The sequence below is a fragment of the Callospermophilus lateralis genome, chromosome 8, assembly GCF_048772815.1.
Source record: "Callospermophilus lateralis isolate mCalLat2 chromosome 8, mCalLat2.hap1, whole genome shotgun sequence".
NCBI lineage: Eukaryota > Metazoa > Chordata > Mammalia > Rodentia > Sciuridae > Callospermophilus > Callospermophilus lateralis.
In genome coordinates this window covers 32,974,335-32,993,317 of record NC_135312.1, presented here as the reverse complement: position 1 = coordinate 32,993,317, position 18,983 = coordinate 32,974,335, and the positions used below count along the sequence as shown (strand labels likewise).

At 36.8% G+C, this 18,983-nt stretch overlaps 1 protein-coding gene across 5 annotated transcripts in view; it reads left to right on the top strand.

Moving 5' to 3' along the window:
• The window catches only part of Atp8a1 (ATPase phospholipid transporting 8A1), a 213,305-nt gene that overhangs the window by 39,867 nt on the left and 154,455 nt on the right, over positions 1-18,983 (top strand). For 2 of the 5 annotated variants that reach the window (XM_076865343.2, XM_076865340.2), the window contains exons 6-7: positions 8,836-8,876; positions 18,411-18,484. In XM_076865343.2, coding sequence (XP_076721458.1) covers positions 8,836-8,876; positions 18,411-18,484 — 115 coding nt within the window. Of the gene's footprint in view, positions 1-8,835; positions 8,877-15,006; positions 15,081-18,410; positions 18,485-18,983 lie in introns of all 5 variants that reach the window. The other 3 variants (XM_076865342.2, XM_076865341.2, XM_076865344.2) reach the window with 2 other exon arrangements.

The following is an 18,983-nucleotide window of genomic DNA, read 5'->3' as shown; positions in this document are numbered from 1 at the left end:
CAGGTAATTAATTTTTGACAGAGATTTAAATATTAAACTTAAATTTTCATTTTATAAATGTTTACCAAGACCACATAATATGTAAGAGGACATCTTTCTCTCAGATTCAAATATGAACCCTTCAGAGTTTTCGAATACAGAGATGACTACTTTCTCCCCGTATTTTTCATTGAGGCCCTAAAGCGTATTTTTTTCTTCTTCTCTCATTCCCTAGAGCCTTCATAAATATCAGTTTGTATTTTCAACATTTTCAACCACTTAAGTGCAGACTGGTTCCTGTCTAACACCTTATTTTTACCAATTAAATAATTAAATATTTAGTTTGAACCTAACTCAGAACTTAACAAATAGGCTTCGCAATTGACCTTATCCTCAATACCTGTTTTGAAGGAAAACACTTCTTGCCGTGGAGATATGGAAGCTGGTTAAGTAGATGGTTCAGTGACCAGGCAAATGTAAAATTGCATATTGCTGTCCAGGAACCTTGTTGCCAAGGGAAGGCAGAGTACGGATTGATGTTCAGAAGTCCAAGGATGTGAGTGAGCCTTGAGTTTTGTGGTCCACTCTTACCAAAAAATTGTGGCTGCTTCTCTTGGCTCCTGGTGTTTTGTTTTTGTTGTTTTGTTGTTGTTTTGTTGTGTTATGGTTTGTGCAATCTAGTCAGGAACTCCACGGAGTTCAGGGCCAGCCTCTTACTCACCATTGTGTTTCCAGTACCTCCCAGCTTAGGGTGCTTTCTTAGCAGGTGCTCTGTATGTATAGAGCTGATAAACAGGTGTCCAGAGAGATATTTAAATGTGGACAACAAAGGAAGAACAGAAACTAGAAATGTAAGGAGCCTTCTTGAAAACTAATCATCTGGGCTGGGAACAGGATGAAAAGCAGCATCTTCATAACACTGTGTCCCAGATTGTTTCATAGGCACTGATAAATACTAATATGGCAGAAGTTCTTGCTACTTCTTTCCTTCTCTGTCAAAGCCATCACATCACCATTTGCTCTTGCTTTGTCCCCCTGTGAATACAGTGCTGTGTCCACTCATCATTTCCATGTCACAGAGCCCAGGAGCTCTGAAATATCCAGAGTGCCTGGTTTTCCTTGCATCTGGACTTACCTTCATTTTCTCCCTCCCTCAGGATCTGAATTCAGTTTCTGACATACTGTCTTCCATGTATCTGCATATACAGGAGGCAATCTCTTGCTGTTTACCCTAAATTGGGTTATTTTGCCCAATTTATCTCTGTAGACATTTGTAAATTTTAAGTTTATAATTGTTATTATAATATACAAATTGAAGCCAGACCCCAAATGAATTTATTGCAGTGGTGGTTGAACTAATTCTCTTTTTTAAGTTGTGTAACTATGCTCTCATTGTTCTATAAAATGCTGTGAGGACTAGTATGCTAATATTTGAAGTGAAATGATAGTTTCTCCTAAAATCATAACATAGAGGCTTGGGAAAGAATGGAGCTCATTTGTAGACTAGGGTATAATGAATAGATCTACTTTTAAAAACCCCTTGTGCTGATGTACTCCCAGAAGTTGCTGTGTGTACATTCTGCATGTGGGAAGGAGTGGGAGATACAGCAGCCCGTTCATTACCTGGTTTGATGCTGTAGTTGAAGGAGGGGACCAGGGAAACATCTCCACATCATGTACAGCCACAAGAATGGGATCCTAATTAGAATAATTCATACTCCATGTATGTAGAATATGTCAAAAAGCACTCTACTGCCATGTATAACTAAAAAGTATTTTTAAAAAGGAGGTGTACCATTACTATGATTAGATTAATACATTGTTTTATTCTGATAGTAGGCAATATGCTAGAATAAGTCTTAATAACAAAATTTTGTTCCATTATTTAATATATGTTTTTTAGAAAAGTCAACATGAAATTCTTTTAAATGAGGCACATAGCTTAAAATAACCAGTCTTCTCCTCTCACCCTGAGTTTCTCCCCAGAGCTTGCCTGGGGTAGAATTGGAGATGGCTGACAGCTACTAACAAGGCTACTTGCCTGAAGGACACCTGGTTGTTTATCTCCCACTGGAAACCCTAGAATCCAGTTCCCTTTTTTTATGGAAAAAGCATTGAGGTAGTGTAAATTGCATGTGTTTTAGGGTATTAGGCCTAAAGCAGGGCAGAATCTGTCTAGCTTAGGTCAGTTTCTGTGCTGTACAAAAGGGTATGTCATGCTAAGGAACTTAACATGGCACCACTTTCGTGACCTAATGAAACAGAGTGCTGGTGTTTTTCTCCCTGGAGGTCCCCCCACCATGAGAAGCATCCATGGGCCTGAACAAGTGCTCTGCTGCATGTGTATCAACTTACCCATGAATACTTCTTAGCAATTATAATTTCCATGATGTTCAGGGTTAAAAATCAAACATATAGCCTAAATAATTTCAAACATCTAAAATACTATTAATATTTTCAAATATCACGAGTATGTCAGGACTATATAAATTGAACTGGTTAGATATTTTCAACAATAGCTGTAGAAGCTGTAGGTAGGGAGGAAGTATGTATTTGTGGAGAAATATAGCCCCAGCTTGTGTTTCATTTGTCCTAAAAACAAAAGTTGCACACAGGAGTAAAATCCACTGAGGAAATTTGGGAACATAGTTCAAGAGAGAGAGAGACTGGACTCAGGGTAGGCTTTTGACCCTGCTCTTAGCTTCTTTTCCTGCATGTACATATCTCACTCACTTTGTCTTCTATTTTTTAATTTAAACAAGTCATTCCACCTTCATAGGTACCTTCCTCCCATGTGTTTTTGCCAAACCCAAATAAATTGCATGTCCAGATTTCCTGGGGAAAAAAACAGGTGTGAGTCCAAGGTAGAACATTTGTTATTTCACTTCAGTTAGTCTTTATTGAACATTTTTCTTGTGGAAGACTCTGCAGAAAATGCAGAGGGGAGCAAGGCTTCATTCTTGACCTGCAGGAAATTAGAATTACAGGAGGGAAGATAAGATGAGGTCTGATATACAAGGCAGAAGAAGTAATAAGGACCAAATGAGAGAGGTGGGATTCAGAAGTATCATTTGAGAGGTTCAGGAAGGACGGGTAGAATTCCAGTACACAGAGAGACTGGGTGGTAGCATGGGTGACCCAGGAGGAGGGACTACAGTGGAAGTGGGAAGACATGAGCATGGTCAGAGAAGCACAAATGGTGCATTTTGATAAAAAGCATAGGTATGTGTCGGGGGCAGGGATGCGGAGGCAAGTTAGGGTCATATTTAGAAGACTTTTGAAAATCATGGTGAGAAATATGTAGGGGATAAATGAAGGGTGTGGAAAGGCTCCCAGTGGACTTTTGAAAGAAGAATCTGATTGGCTCTGTGGGGCTGGTGGGGGGCAGAGAGACTGATTTTGGATTGATTAGGAGGGAGACTGGCTAGAGAGTTGATTAACTGGACTCCTCAGTTGGAGGGTGGTGATGACAAGAAAAGACAAAGGAAACTATGCAGAGACTATATGTGGGGGAATGAGAGTCACAGAGGGGGAGCCCTGCCCAGCACCAGATACTGCCAAATCGGTAGGAGCAGCACTCTACACCTGTGAAATCAGCATGAAGACGACGGAGCATTACTGTTCTTAACCAGAGCTCCAGTTCTTAACTGAAGAGGAGTTGAGCTATGAAAACTAGACCCACATTGTAAGGAATTGTTGAATGATTGATTAGTGAGGCCATGGGGGAGCTTTTTCTTTCAAGATATTTTTCAGTTAAGTGAAGGAAAAAGTGAATGATTGATGACTTACATATGTATATTCATCCGTATTCTTCTTGTGAGTCGCTGGTTCTTAAGCTTGAACGTGCCTCACAATGCCCAGGAGGGTTCATTAAAACATAGACTATTCCTGGGAGTCACCCTAGAATTTCTTCAGGCCTCAGATGGGGCCCCAGAATTCCATTCTTAAGAAACGTTCACGGATGCTGGTGGTACTGGTGAGGGCCCACACTTTGGGGCCTTTGTAAAAGTTTTATAGATGAGTTCAAAGGAATATCAACTGATTTAACACCAATCTGAACAACAGAGTCAAGAGAGAGGAATTCAGGAAATTCCCCTTTGTTCTTTGTGTCAGTAGATGATAATGATTCAGCCAAGCTCCTAGTGATTTAATTTGACCCTTATAGACAAGTTTACACAAGACCGTCTTGTGCAGTGTCAATTTGTGGCACAGTGAGGCTCTTACCTTCAAACTATCTTTGGAAGTAAGATTCTCTTTAATGAATGGTTTATATGGGTATATCGGTTTTCTTTCTTTGCTCGGATCACAACCATAGTCTCAGCTGTACTCTCCTGTGATGTAAAATTCCTCTCAAATGCCGATTCTAGGCAGGATTGGAGCACACTATTCTTCTTGTAGTTTTTCTGCTCTCTGGGGCATCCTTTTGAATAACTTGCCTCTCCTTTCCCACTTAAAAAGTGACCTGTTGCCCAAGACCTGTTGCACTTTGGGTGATGTCCCTAGTGACAGACCATTTGGACTAGGGACTTGGGCTGTGACACTCTCTGAGAATGTAAATGAGCACCTGGACCTGGCAGTGTTGGATTGAGTACTGAGAGGGCCACTTCATCCAGGGCTTTTGATTGAGAGGTACTCGAACAGAATGCCCAAGGTACTCGAACAGAATGTTTTCACTTCACAAAAGAAACCCATTACAACAAAGCTGCTAACTAGTATTCTGCTAAGTGAAAACAGATTCTCTTTGAGGTATTTGTTGAATGTCTGAGCCCTCGCAGGCATTCTGTCAGACTAATTTGGCTGTGTGGAAACTAGAGCAGGTGTGTTTGGATGCAACTGGGGAGTGGTGGGGGAGTTACTGCATTTAAAAGCATGAGCTGCCAAAGCACCTAGACAGGCCATTCTGTCCCCACACATTTCAGTTCCCCTTCACCAGCATCCTTCATCATTTCCTCCAGAAGCAGAGTGGAAGCTCCATGAACTTTTGTCCCAGAAAAGCAAGTCTCAGCAAAGGACTCAACATTGTTCCCTGCTTCCTTGACACTAGCTGGAACTGGGTCACAGGAGGTCACTGGTTAAAAATAAACTAGGTTGCTATTTCAGTTGCCAGCAGATTACAGGGGATGATGTTTATTGTCATTGTTCTAAGAATTGGATGTTTAGGAACCAATTCCAAAAGAAAGATAACAGTGAATCCTGGCATTGATGTGTGTCCTTGGCCAATGTTTAAGTCTTGTGCAGACACTACATATTGTGAGCTGATTTTTAACTTTACTGGAATCCTGTACTGCTCTCTGTATCCTAAAATTGGTCTAAGGTCAAGTCTGGAGAAGCTGTGTACTTCCTTTCTTGGTTTCTGAGTTTGGTTTTTGTACTTCAAGAACAAAATTAATGGTGGGGGGTGGAGAGGGCAGTGGACTAGAAACACCTCTTCATTTATAACAAGCTTCTGAGCAACACAGGTCCTAAAGGCCCAGAGAACAAGTACTTTAAAAAAAGGTGATTCTATTTAGGTCTTAGTGGAAGGACCTAAAGACAATGTACACCTTCATTAATCCAAGCCATTGAAGGCTCCAGTGTAATACCAGTGTAAATACCAAATACTCATCAGATTGACAAAATCCAAGTGATTGTACATGTCTGGTTCTATAGTCAGTGAAACTTGTTATGTTGCTGGTGAGAGGGAAATTGCTGTAGATTCCTAAAGAAGTAGTCTATATGAGATGAAAGTATCAACAAAAATACTCTGGAGCCAGCAATGCTTCTTATAGGATTTACTCCTATAAGATATAATCATGTAAATATATTTCTGTGTTCTTTGTGGTGGTAGAAAAAAAAGGAGAAAACCAGAATTTCATCAAGAGAATAGTTGAATGACCTATGATACAGCTATTATCTCTGGGGTACCTGGAAGTCACATGCTAAACCTTGACCACAATAAGGATAAGACAGACTAGCTGGAGATTTATAATGTGCTGTTTAAGGTTTGAAACTCCCGTGGAAGAGCCAAGACTAGCTTCTCTGCTTAGTTTAAGGATGTATATTGATTGATGATGTACCTGGCTTAAACCATCACACAGCTTGACTAGTTGACTAGAGACCTGCTGGAAACTTTCGCTCAGACGTCCCTGAAATTATCTCTTGTACATGTCCTGGAAGTTCAAAATGTGTGTCTTAGGTGAATGAGAAGGACCCTAGTGGGCTGTGCCTAGAAGTTTCTTAGGTCCCCAGTACTTTTCTGGACTTCCACTTTTCTTCTGTACACACATCTTTTTACCTCCATGAGAGCCTTTTGTGAATACATTCTGTGGAGTCCCGAGAGTCCATTCAGTTTTCCAACCCATTGCCATTGACACATCTATACCATGCAGTATGATTGAGTGAAGTCAAAAAATGAGTTAAGTCTCTATAGTTCGTCCTTAAAGTATTAAATGTTAAATGGAAAAACCAAGTTGCCGAGAAATAAAATTTGAAAATGAAAGGGGAAAAAGCAAGCCTGTCCACCGTTGTCTGGGGAACCGAGTGTGAGGATGCACCATTAACACTCCTAACCTTGAGAATGTGGCATTGAGATGAGGAGAGACTGTCAGCTTTTCCTTTCTGCCCCTCTGTCATACTGTTGGACATGTGTGGATTTTGTAGTCTGATAGAAAGCATCATAGACTGATTATACATTGAAAAGTTTCTTAAATGTAAATTTTTGCAGGAGGCTAAATTTTTTCTAGTTTCTCTCTCCAATAATGGATTGATGGAAACATTTGTGTGGAGGGTGGAATGTACTGTTTGGGTGGAGGCAGAGATCTGAGAAAGGTCAGGTGGGAAGGAGGCAAACAGGTTAGAAAGTCTCCACTTTCTAACAGAAACTGATCCGTGCGAGGCTGAGAGGAAAAGAGCAGATTCAGAAGATAAGAGTTGGGAAGCAGGTTTGGAGAACCACATTCAGTGGTCTTCCATGAAAGTGCCACTGGCATCCACCATGCAGAGTGAAGACTCCTTGATAAGCCCTGTCTGGTGGGTCTGAGAAGCCTGTTGTGACACTTCTCTCCTGTTGAGTGGAACCAATGAGTAGGCCAGGGCTATTTTTAGATGTGAACTAGCCAACATCTGTGAAGCGGCAGCATTTTATAGAGGATGAGTTTCATTGGCAGAGCTAGAAGGGGTGCCCCTGAGCTGGCCACAGAGACTGGAGCATGTTGGTGTACCTCATGGTTACGTAACCACGTGCAACTGCTTGCACAGCACGGTAAATCTTAGTAACTTACAAAACTGAGAAGTCTGTTTTAAAAACAAATGTTTAAATAGTTCATGGGCATCTTTTTATAGCTATTTTTTTCATTCAGTCAAAACTCACAAACCATAAAGTTCACCATGTTAAATCATGAAGTTCAGTGGCCTCTGGTGCATTCACAAGATTATGTGCCCATCACCACTACCTAACTGCAGAACATTTTCACTACACAGAGCCAGTCAGTTTCTAGCCTCACCTTCCTGGAGGCCCTGACAACCACTAATCAGCCTTCTGTCTCCGCGGATTCGTCTAGTCTGGATGTTTTATATCAGTGAGATCATGTAATGGGTGGCCCTTCGTGTCTGTCTTCTGTCACTCAGCCTGTCTTCAGGCTTCATCCAGGTGGTGCTGTCAGCACTACATCCTCTTTCTGGCTAAATAAGGTTCCACTGAATGGATCCATTTGCTTATCTGTTAATCAGTTGATGGACATTTGGGTTGTTTCCACTTTGAGGCTATTGTGAGTGAGAACTGCTGCACAGACCATTCCTGTACAATTTTATATGACACATGTTTTCAAGGCTCTCAGGTACATGCTTAGGAGTGGAATTTCTGGGCCTGTGGTAGCTTTGTGATTAACTCTTCTAGGAATTGCCGAAGTGTTTGCCTCTACTGCTGTGTGTTCAAAGCCATCTGCATGTTGTTTTTAACATGAGATCTACTAGGGAGAGGAGTTTTATCCTTAGTAAATCTATGTTGCTATCTCCATGGCTTGGCTTCATATGGTCTCAAACACGCAGGCATATTAGCGAGTCCAGCATTCCGTCTAGCAAGTGCTCTCGCTGAGCGCCTTTGTGTTGCAGTGTGGTGGCACTGGGAATGAGCGTGAGCAGAGTAGAGCAGCTCCCTGTTGTCATGAACCGTATAGTGTTGGGGAGCCACCAGCCGTTAAGTAATCCTCTCTCCACTAAATATACAGAAAACCTGGAGTAGATGCTCAGAAGGCAAATTGCACGGGGGGCCCCTTTAGACTTGGGGGTAGGGCGAACAACTGGTGTCCACAAAAGGTCCCCTGAGAAAGTCGTGTTCAAGTCAAGATCTGGAAGTTAAGTAGAAGTTAGTGAGTTAAGTTAGAAGTTAAGATGGTGGTGAATGGGCTGGTTGAGTGCCCCTGAGTTCAGTCCCTGGTACATGTTCCCACCCCCCCCAAAAAAAAAATCCATTACTTACTTGCTTGTGACTCTTTTTTTTTTTTTTTTTTTTTTTTTTTTTAAGCATTGCTGCTGTTGTAACATCTGAAATGTGTCCCTCCGTTTTGCACACATTTTCTCTGGCTTTCTCCTTCAGCCCAGCTCAATGTAGTACTTCCTCTTTGGGCTGAAGGAAGGTTTTGTGACTCTCACGAGAAGGCCCTCCATTAATGACATTATAATGACATTATTGTGCGAGCTGAAATTGACATTGGAAGTTTGTGTTTCTTTGCATAATTTTACATATCCTTATTATCCTAATTAGTTTTTAAACCTGTAAAATTGCTACTAGCTATTCATTTGAATGACTGTTTGATCATAAGTAGCCTTTACATAGGTAGTAAAAAATGTTCTTAAAAATGTCACCTTTTCTCTTTCCAGTTTTGAGAAATGGTGCTTGGGAAATTGTTCACTGGGAAAAGGTATGCATTGATTTTTATTTTGTTCCAGGAGAAGAAATGCATAGAGGTGTATCTAGAAGATGAAATTTTTGTATATGATATAAGCAAAAGACAAGAACTCCAGTGATACCAAAGCTATTTGTTAATTGATGTTGTGACCATACACATGGAGTTCCAGTTAGTCACATCTATTTAGCATTTCTGCTGTATTCTAGAAAGATGATTATTTTTAAAAAGTAATATCTAAAACTCTTTATTTCTCTCATAGTATGTTTTGAGATGGTTTGAGTGCTGTTTTCATAGATTTTATTTAACCATGAGCTGTTTTGTCTCGTAAATTTTGCTTTAATCATCTACTGTCCAAGTAAAATAAATGTTAGTGTTCTGATATTTCACATTTGTATTTTTTTACCTCAAATTCATAAAGTGAGAGTGATCACATTCGAATACGACTAATTTCTTTTTAAAAATAAAAAAAAAAGTCGTAAAGCCTAAGCATTGTTGTTCAGTGAACTCAAAATCAGTTACATGACTTCACAAGTTAATTGGCTCATAGAACCTCTAGCACAGCAGTTAGTGAACTGAGTCATAATTTAACAAATGTTATCCAGCTGTTCGTTTTCAGACCTCATTTTCAAAAGGTAAGCGAGTATTATTAATTCTCCCTTAGTTCTGAAAGATTTACTCTCCAGTCACCCACACATGAACAGCCTGTGTAACTTGGTAAATGACTTTTGGGAGGCAAGGCCAGGCCAGTCTGCCAAGGGGACTTTGTTTCCTGGGATTGCCAGGACACCAGGGGTGCAAGACAGTATCCTGCTAGGACAACACAGGTGTTACCCACAATCAGTTTATTTGTACTCCATTTTCTTCTCAGCTGATTTAAATCCTTGTGTTTGATCCTGCCTTGTGGTTTTTGTGGTTACCTGGTGTCCCTGCACAGATTCACCCCTCAATAAAAGCTTCATTGCATTTTTATTGATTTTTGCTAGAATAAGAGACTGACATCTCCTCTTCTGGATAGTAGAAAATTCTCATCTCTCTTCTTTGGTCTTTGACATAAGAGTAACAAAGAGGATAATGCCTTGATTGTGCTTTCATTATTTCTGTCCTAATTGTCTCTCTTTAGGAAGAGCAAAACAAAACCAAAAGTGTTAAAAGCACTTCCAAAGTAAGTTTCTTTAATGGTCTTGTATGGCACTTGTGGATTTAAACATCTTGGAGAAAAGACAGGATATAATTAAGGATAACTTGAATTGTATTATATTTTCATTACTGGCATTGTCAGTATAGTTAATATAAATGCACATCCTAAGAAATTAACTTATCAGTTTATAATCTTCTTACCTAGACTTCTTGCTGAGTAAATAAAGTGATAAAGTCAGGAGATAACCATCTACTGCTTCACTCTAAAATTAGCCTTTAAAATTGCTTAGTGGGCAGCCAATCTTTCAAGAATGTGTTAGTCTACATGGATGATTGTAATGCTTTGTTAATTTTTAAAAAAATTTTTTTTAGTTATTCGTGGACACAATATCTTTATTTACTTATTTTTATGTGGTGCTGAGGATAGAACCCAGTGCCTCACACATGCGAGATTGGCACTCTCTACCACTGAGCTACAGCCCCAGCCCACTTTGTTAATTTTTGACTGACAAAAATACTAGATCACCAGCCATGTTTACCCATGTTTACCCATCAGAGTAGTTTTTTCAGTTATCTTAGAGATTAATGCCACACTTAATGTGGGCATCACCTGTTGAGAGGATCAGATTCTAAGTCACCCAAAGCCACCCGGCTAAAATGAGCTGAAGTTATTTAATAACTAGAATTGGATAATTAATTATAACTCATGAAAATTGATTTGGTCATAAATTCAAGATTAATGTATTCTTGTGTTGGTGCTATGGGGAAAAAAGGTCTTCTTCCCACTGACATGTGGGATACTCACAGATAAACTTTAAAACATGTGTATGACCTTTGTAAAGAAATCATCTATCCTTAAGTTATTAAAGATCCACATATATGTACAAAGATGTCATATTCTTTGAAAAATTAAAATATCCATTGTTCCAAATTATTAATATACTATAATATCAGGAAATTTACATTTTTTCCCTCATGAGTTGACTAAATTATCTGATTTCCAAAAATAAACAGTTGAGAAAAATAGAAGAATTGCTTGGAAAATGAAGAACTATATGTGCTAAGATTGATTGTAAGTAAGATAGAAAGTTATTAAAAGAAAGTGGATATGTTTCAAATATAGAATAGCAGGGGATAAATAGGAATAATATAGAATAAAGTGCAGTGCTTGAATTAAAGTCTGTTTAATCTTTGAAAAAGGTTAAACAAAGTAAAATAATTGGTAAAATGATTAGTTAATAATCACAGAGAAGCAGTTTCAAGTAATAATACTTGAATATTTAGTTTATAGCTAAGTCACTACCTTTGCTAAAAGAAATTCTAACTGGATAAAATAGTTAAATGCTAAAATGCTGTTTTTGAATCACATACAAATAGAATAAAGACATTAATAAATATAAGAACAATATAAGAACAGTATCTTGACACCTTTGGTATTTGATTACATAAATCTTAAACAAATACACAACAGAAGTTACCAGGGATAAATAAGCAGGGTATATAAAATGTTTGCACCAAATATGGCAGATTAAGATCTTTGTTATATAAATAGGAAATGAAAATGGGCAATAGGTAGGAGGATATATAATTAACAATCAGACTCAGAATAATAATCAACCTGTTAATAAAAGTTGCAAATTTAAACAACATTGATGTCTTTGCCTGCTATATATTCAATAAAAACAAGTTCACTTGTAATTCAAAAGTTTTATTTTATATTTCATTCACACGCTATGTGGATTAGGAGTTTGGCTACTCATATTGAAAAACATAAGAAAGAAATTCTGGGAATTTATCCCAAGAAAATAATTACAATGTAGGAGAAAATATCTATATACCTAAAAATGTTTATTGCAGCACAATTTTGTATACATGATATGTATGCAACGTTGCTAAAGTAGTTCTTATTTTATAACTAAAAAAATTTATAAACAAAATAACTACTTCTTAAAGTAGTTGTATCATAAATAAATTATGGCTTTCTACATAGTGTATTTTGTGACAAGTAAAAATTGTGATTTTACACATTGTGGCAGCAACAGAAAAAAATTCTAGTATTTGTTCAATAAATGGTAATTGATAATATGTGCCAGGCAGTCAGCTCATAGCAGAAAACAAGATATGAAAGAGTTTCTATGTCATAGAATATGATCATGGTTGAAAAGAACAGGTCTCTGAGTGCTGAGATACCAGCCATGTGAAAAATGGCATATTGAACACATGGGCTGGCACAGAGCAAGCTGACATGTTTGGCTTAGCCAGATCACCAGACTTTTTCTTAGTGTATATAATATTCTGTGCAATTAAAAACAAAATCAGTAAACCAACACTAAAAGTGTCGTCCACATGCCGGGGTAATATGAGAAACCTTTGAGTGCTGGGCTTCACTTCAGGGTACTTTCCCAGCCATTCTAAATGTGTGGCTGCTGTGGTTGCTTTTTAATGTTCCTCAGAGGACTTAAAAATCTGCACGGCATACTTGTAGTATTCACAGATGGGCAGACTTTAACTCTCAAACATTCATGGTTCATCCCTCCAGTTATTGCCCTGAAGTCTTTTCCCTGTTGCAGAAGGTTAAGTTTCAAGTACCTCGTTTTAAAAGAAAGTGTTGAATGACAGAGCCCAGACAAAGAACTGCAGTTCTGCTCTTAAAAATGTCAGCAGTGGCTTCATCCACCCTCTCCACAAAGACCAGTTCTTCACATCAAGAAGCAGCTGAGACTGTTCACAGGTTTCGAGATACATTCAAATAGAGAATTTAGGTGAATAACCCTGAAACAAACACATTCTTCTGACTCCGTGGGGAAGCACGGCATGGTGGGCTGTGTCGCTCTGTAGAGTTGCCCTAATGCATGAAGTTTCCATCACAAAATGTGTCTTTCTTTGTATTAAGACTCTTATCTCAAAATAATGCTTAATAAAAATATAAATATTCTAAAACCTATAATTGGGCAAAGTTTGATTTTTTTAATTATTCAATTATAGTTTATAATCTCATCCTTTTTCATAATTTTCAATTACAGTTGTTCATGGTAGTGACTTGAGAAAGTGAACCAAAAGCCCCAACTATTACCTTAACTTTGGTATTTGGGAGACTGAAACTGTTTCGTCATGTTCCTCCCATTGTAATATGTGGGCAAAGCATTTTTGCCATCCTGGCTTTTTCTTTTGTTCATTTCTTTTATGTTGGAAAGGAGAATGCCACATTAGGAGCTCAGAGCCCAAAGGAATAAGAAATTCTTAGACACCTTTGAGAAATTTATCTAAAATGTAGGCAAGTAAATTCCCTGTGTTCTTTAAGGAATGTGAGAACTGCTTTAGCATTTAGTAGTTCTTGGTTTTCCAAGCCACTGGGTAATGACAGTGTGTCCTATAAAGTGTTAATATATTATTCAGTTTAATTACTATAAGGCCTTCTTTTGTCTTATGAAGAATGAAGATGTTGAGAAGCGGTGCAATCAGTTGAGGGTTTTTGTAAGTCTAACTGATCAATTCTAAAGATGTAGATGGATGAGGTCCTGATTTTATGAAGCATAGAGTTTAATTGGAGAAGAAACATTAACCTATCGGAGGTGATTGCAGAACAATTAAATGGGAACCTGGGTAGCATTATAAATGTCATGACTACAGAGAATTTATTTTTATTATCTTACTGTAAGTGGATGCCATTAGAATACTATCACGGCACTTTTTTTTTTTTTTAAGTTTACATTGATACTTAATTTTTAATTTTTTTGTGTTTTTTTTTTTTTCTTTTTTGAGGTAGGGAGTTTTAATTTCAAGGTCCTTGGCAGTTTTTCAAGCAGTCCAAATTTCAACTAAAACAAATCATTTGGAGTCAAGGCATCCAGAGTTTCCCTACTTGGGTAACCAGCATACATATATTACAGATTAGAAGTTCCCACTCCACCCCCCCCCACACACACACACACAACTTCCCCTAACCTATTTTTTCCAGCATGTGAAGAGGAACAGAGTGGGTCCCCTCTGGAATGATTTCTTATGTTTCCCACTAAGGACACCATTCTCTCCTTTCCCCCAGTAAACTATCATTTTAGAATTCAAAGATAAGTAGGGAGAGGGAATAACAAAACATCTTTAACAAAAAAAAAAAAAAAAAAAAGACTTTTCTTCCCTGTATTAAACATAGAAACTTTTTAAAGCTCATTTCCCTACTAAGAGAGTTACATTTGTGATCTAATAGGAATGGCTACCAGCATAACTTGGTCCACTGAATTAAGCCAGATTGTTACTTAGTTGAAGTTATATTATTTGCCAGAAGCTGCATAACAGACCTGACATTTAAATTACTTCAAGTTCTGGCCATAGGTCATCTTTAATTTTTCATCATGCCATGCTCAGAAAAAAAATGTTACACACGGGAAAATAAAGAGATTAGGCTGTTTATTTTTAACATCAATCACATTGATAGTTTCAGTAAATTCACTAGTGTAAACATGAAGCTTTGCCAATAATCAGGTCGTCAGATGTGCATTAGCTTTTCCACTCACTGATCCTGATCAAATATTAGAATCTCAGATTCATTGTCTTCCTCTCTAAATCATGAATAGCAACTAATACTTGTTTCCTAGAGGTCATTGTGAAAGGTAATGATCATCTATATGATCATTTTTTCCAGTCAAGTGGGGATTTCCTTAAGTAGGGTAAAGTTTTAGTGGCTGAATTCCTCCCTTTTACTTTTATGTCAAAGAGAGAGAATATGAGAAATTGAGATGTCAATTGAGTAGGTAAAATGGATCCATTGATTTTATTAAGATAAGTTATTTATAACTGAAAAAAAACACAAAGATACAGCATTCATTTTTTAAAGGATTCTCCCATCTCTGGCCTCACTCCTAGACGGTTTGTGCCATTTTTGTGAAGACCAGTGGTCCTTGTTTGCAAATAGCCATTTTTCCTGTATTCTGTGCTTAAATACAATGGGTTGTGTATTTGTAACTATCTTTCTATGCAGATAATTAACCAATTCCCAGTTTTCTTTCAGGTAAATGTTGGAGATATAGTTATAATAAAAGGCAAAGAGTATATACCTGCTGACACTGTACTTCTCTCATCAAGGTAGAGATACCTACTGATGCTCAAACAGTGTAGAGGATGGTTTCTCTACCCTGCATTGACCTTGTGATTTCTCCAAGGAAATAAGGAATAAACGAAGAATTTTAAACCTCTCCAATGATTTTTAATTAAAGCTCTTAAAAACTTGATTGGACTTAAAGGGCTCTTTCATGTTTGCCATATAAAATAAATAACAGGTATTATTATATAATCCAAAAGTTAAAATTATAATTGAGTCTCTTTTCTTCCTCTGGATGTGTCCAGATTCATGTGTGTGGACCACTACTCTTTTAAATTTCTGATCATTTATTTTATATAATCCATGGATTGGGTTCTGTTGATTTTATCTTTTGATCCTTGTTCATCATAAATTCCTTTATGATGTGTTCATATATCTCTGCAAAGTTTCTTGATCCTTATGGTGAAATGGCACAAGAAAATGGATGAATTATTTCTTTTTTTGCCACCATAACTTTCAAAATGCCATCTTCTTCCAACCAAAAATTAAGTACTTGTTCTTTCTCTTAAATTCTTTCTGTTACTGAGTTTAGACAATTTTTGTTATACTCGTATTTAAGATAGTCATAAATTAGTATTCAGAACATATGGCAGTTACCCTTCAAAGAATGTGATTTTCAAATGGTTTTATGTTTAAAAACTGTAAAACTAGTCCTAATATAAATTAAGTAGAAATGTTTTTACTGTTTTAGAGGTTGTTTATCATCATTTCCTTGGACAGTTTTATTTGTAATATCCATATGTAAATATGGAGTGTCCTTTTTTCAAAACCTATTTAATCAGGTCATGATTCAAAGTGATTGGGTTTATGACAGGCTAGTGAAACTTGAGCAAGTAAGAGTTACCCAGATATTTACAGAAGTAAGTCTATAGGTAGTTGAAAAAGCTAGAGGTGGTTCTATTTCCATATTTTATAGTCAGTTACTTTTTGTGCCACATACAGATGGGTTTTTGTTTTCAGAAAAATTAATATGGATTTTTTAAAATCAGCCTTTCTGTTCTTACTTTTCTTTGCTTACAACTATTTGTAGGGGTAAAAGTTCTAAAACTGAAGTAAAGCTTTCTGTCTACACTTGGCCATATGATAGCAAACTTAAGGGTGATTTCCTTGCCATTGTCTCAGGTTCTGAGTAATATTGGGTGTTAAAAGGAGCTCTGCTTAGGAGTCAGAAAACCAGAATCCTTTTCCTGGCTTGGTGATTCTGAACAAACTACATAGTCTCTTCCTTTCACATAGAGGAAGATGGACTAAGTGATCAAGCCCTGATGTTCCCTAATTTTTTTTTTTAACTTTCAGAGTACCTAATAGAATGATGTACATTTAATGGTTATTAAATGATAAATGTGCTAATGATTGGCCATCTAGAGATTATATGTATATAAGAAAGATCGAAGTGATGGTAAAGTCTTCTAGCAATTAAGAAAGTATTGATGTTTTCCTGATTAAACTCTTCAAGACATTACCCTAGAATCGTATGTGCTGAGCCATTCATGTACAGTATTTATTTTTGTCTGCCAGACTATCCTGCCCTGACTTTAATTCTAACTTGAAATTTAAAAAAAAAAAATATTTCTCATTTTTCTCAATGCAATCCCAGAAGCGCCCCAGCAAGCTCTGTGTTTGTACAGTTGGATGCTCAATGGAAAATTCTATGCAAATATTCCAAAATATGAAAAACTCTGAAATCCGAAACACTCCTGGTCCCAATCATTTCAGATAAAGGCTACTTAACCTTTATTTTTAAAACTTTAGAGCATTTTTTATAGGATTTGTTTTCTAAACATTGAAAACATTTCCTAGTGGCTATCAATATTAGTAGATCAAAATAGCTTTTATGTCTTTCCCCCAAAGATTATCATATTTTTAACAGATTATCTGATCCATTGCTTTTGGTTATTTAGTAATATATATAGTTGTGCTACCAGGCAAACATTTCTCCTCAGAATCACAATATCACCTTTCAGCTGGCATGTTGGTTTACTTATGTAGCTCTTTTGAGACTACATTAACCTTAACAATTAGATTATAGTTTTCATCATCATTTAACAGAAAGAGAAATTTTGACATTATTTTACATTTAGCTACTTCAGTGACTAAGTCAAAGTTGAGGTATTCCTGATTATCTTTACTATGTCACACTGTCCACTGTCAAAATAAGTACATGCTGATTTTCACCAGCAAGTGGGCACTGTTAAGCAGTAAGAATAAACAATTGCTTGTAATATTTCTAAATGTTTTTTTTATTTTTAATTATAGTGCATCTTCTGTGAATTAGTTTGAAATTAAGGCATGAACATGGCTAAAAGTTACTGTGTTTCACTTTTGAAATGGAGAAGCTGAAATTTTAGGCTAATACATTTATGCGTTGAGAAAGTATAAAATAGAGTAAAATAACTCAAGCTAAATTCAAGTCCAAATATATTCTTAGTATGTCTATTTCATGCCCTCCCTGAAAATTTTTCTCTTGTTTCAAAGGCTTAAACTCCTCCCTACATCCCCCGCCCCACCACCGCCCCAAACCACAATGTATTACCTAGACTTTGTTATAAGATAACTCCAAATGCTACAATTAAACCTTCTAATTTCCTAAGACCCATATCTTTGCTTTTTTGCATTAAAGGTAATACAATACTTATACAATTAACTTTAAAAATATTTTTGAATCAGAATATTTTAACAAAGTTTTCCTTTTTAAAAAAATATTTACTTTTTAGTTGTAGGACACAATACCTTTATTTTATGTATTTATTTTTATATGGTGCTGAGGATCGAACCCAGGGCCTCACACATGCTAGGCAAGCGCTCTACCTCTAAGCCACAATCCCAGCCCTTTCCTTTTTTTTTTTTTTTTTTTAGTGTGTTAGGGTTGGAGGAAGCTAGTATAGTATGCTTTGCTTTTCAAAAACCTAAAAAATAATTTCCACAATTGTTTCTTTGCTTTTTGGATAGTATGAGACCTACAGCAGAAGGAATGAGATTAAGGAATTAGATAAAGTAATGTCTATAAGTTAGAGTAGCTCTTTATATGAAGTGTTTTTATTCAGTTTGATAAGAAATGCTTATATTGGAAGTTTTTGCATTAAAAATTGAAAATTGGTTTTAAAAGCAAATAAGTAATCCTTATTAAATGTTTTCTTATGCTTTCAGACCTGATCAAAATAAGTTTTGAAAAAATTGGCATTAGACATTTTTATTAACATGTATTATTTTCTATAATAATTTCAAACCTCTGTCTCTTTTGTCCATTTGTTTGTTTTTTTCTTCTCTGTTATTCATTTTTCCCCACTTTAATTATTTTAAACTGGGACATGTAGGTGGCAGTAGGGGAAATAGTGAAAGTGACCAATGGGGAACATCTCCCAGCAGATCTCATCAGTCTGTCCTCAAGGTTAGAACCACTGAGTTGTACAGGATGTGTGTAAGAGGGTCCTCACCCTAAACCAGAGAACAGTTGCACCCAAATATGGTTGAGTTCTGTGTCTCTTTCTTTTAAATGAACTTCTTTATATTCTTGGTGTTGGACATTTCACAGATGTTTTAAAGGCATTTTATGAATACCATATTGGAAGATGTCTGTGCCTCAAGTAGGCAGATTTAACTCCTATTGTTATTGATAGGAGTCTAAGAGACATGCAGTAAAGGTAGATTTTAATTTCCTATGCATCATTAATAATAGCCATATTTAACAACATGCCTCAATACCGAAGCTTAACTTACTACCTCACCAGGATATTGTTTTGAACAGTGTTAAGCTTTTCCTGAAACAGCCATGGAAAATTGATTGTATTTCTTAAATATGTTCTTATTTCTCATATTTGAAATTTTCTACAAGTTCCATAGAATACCTATAGTGGTTATGACTGTAATTTGGGTTTAAATAGGGTTTA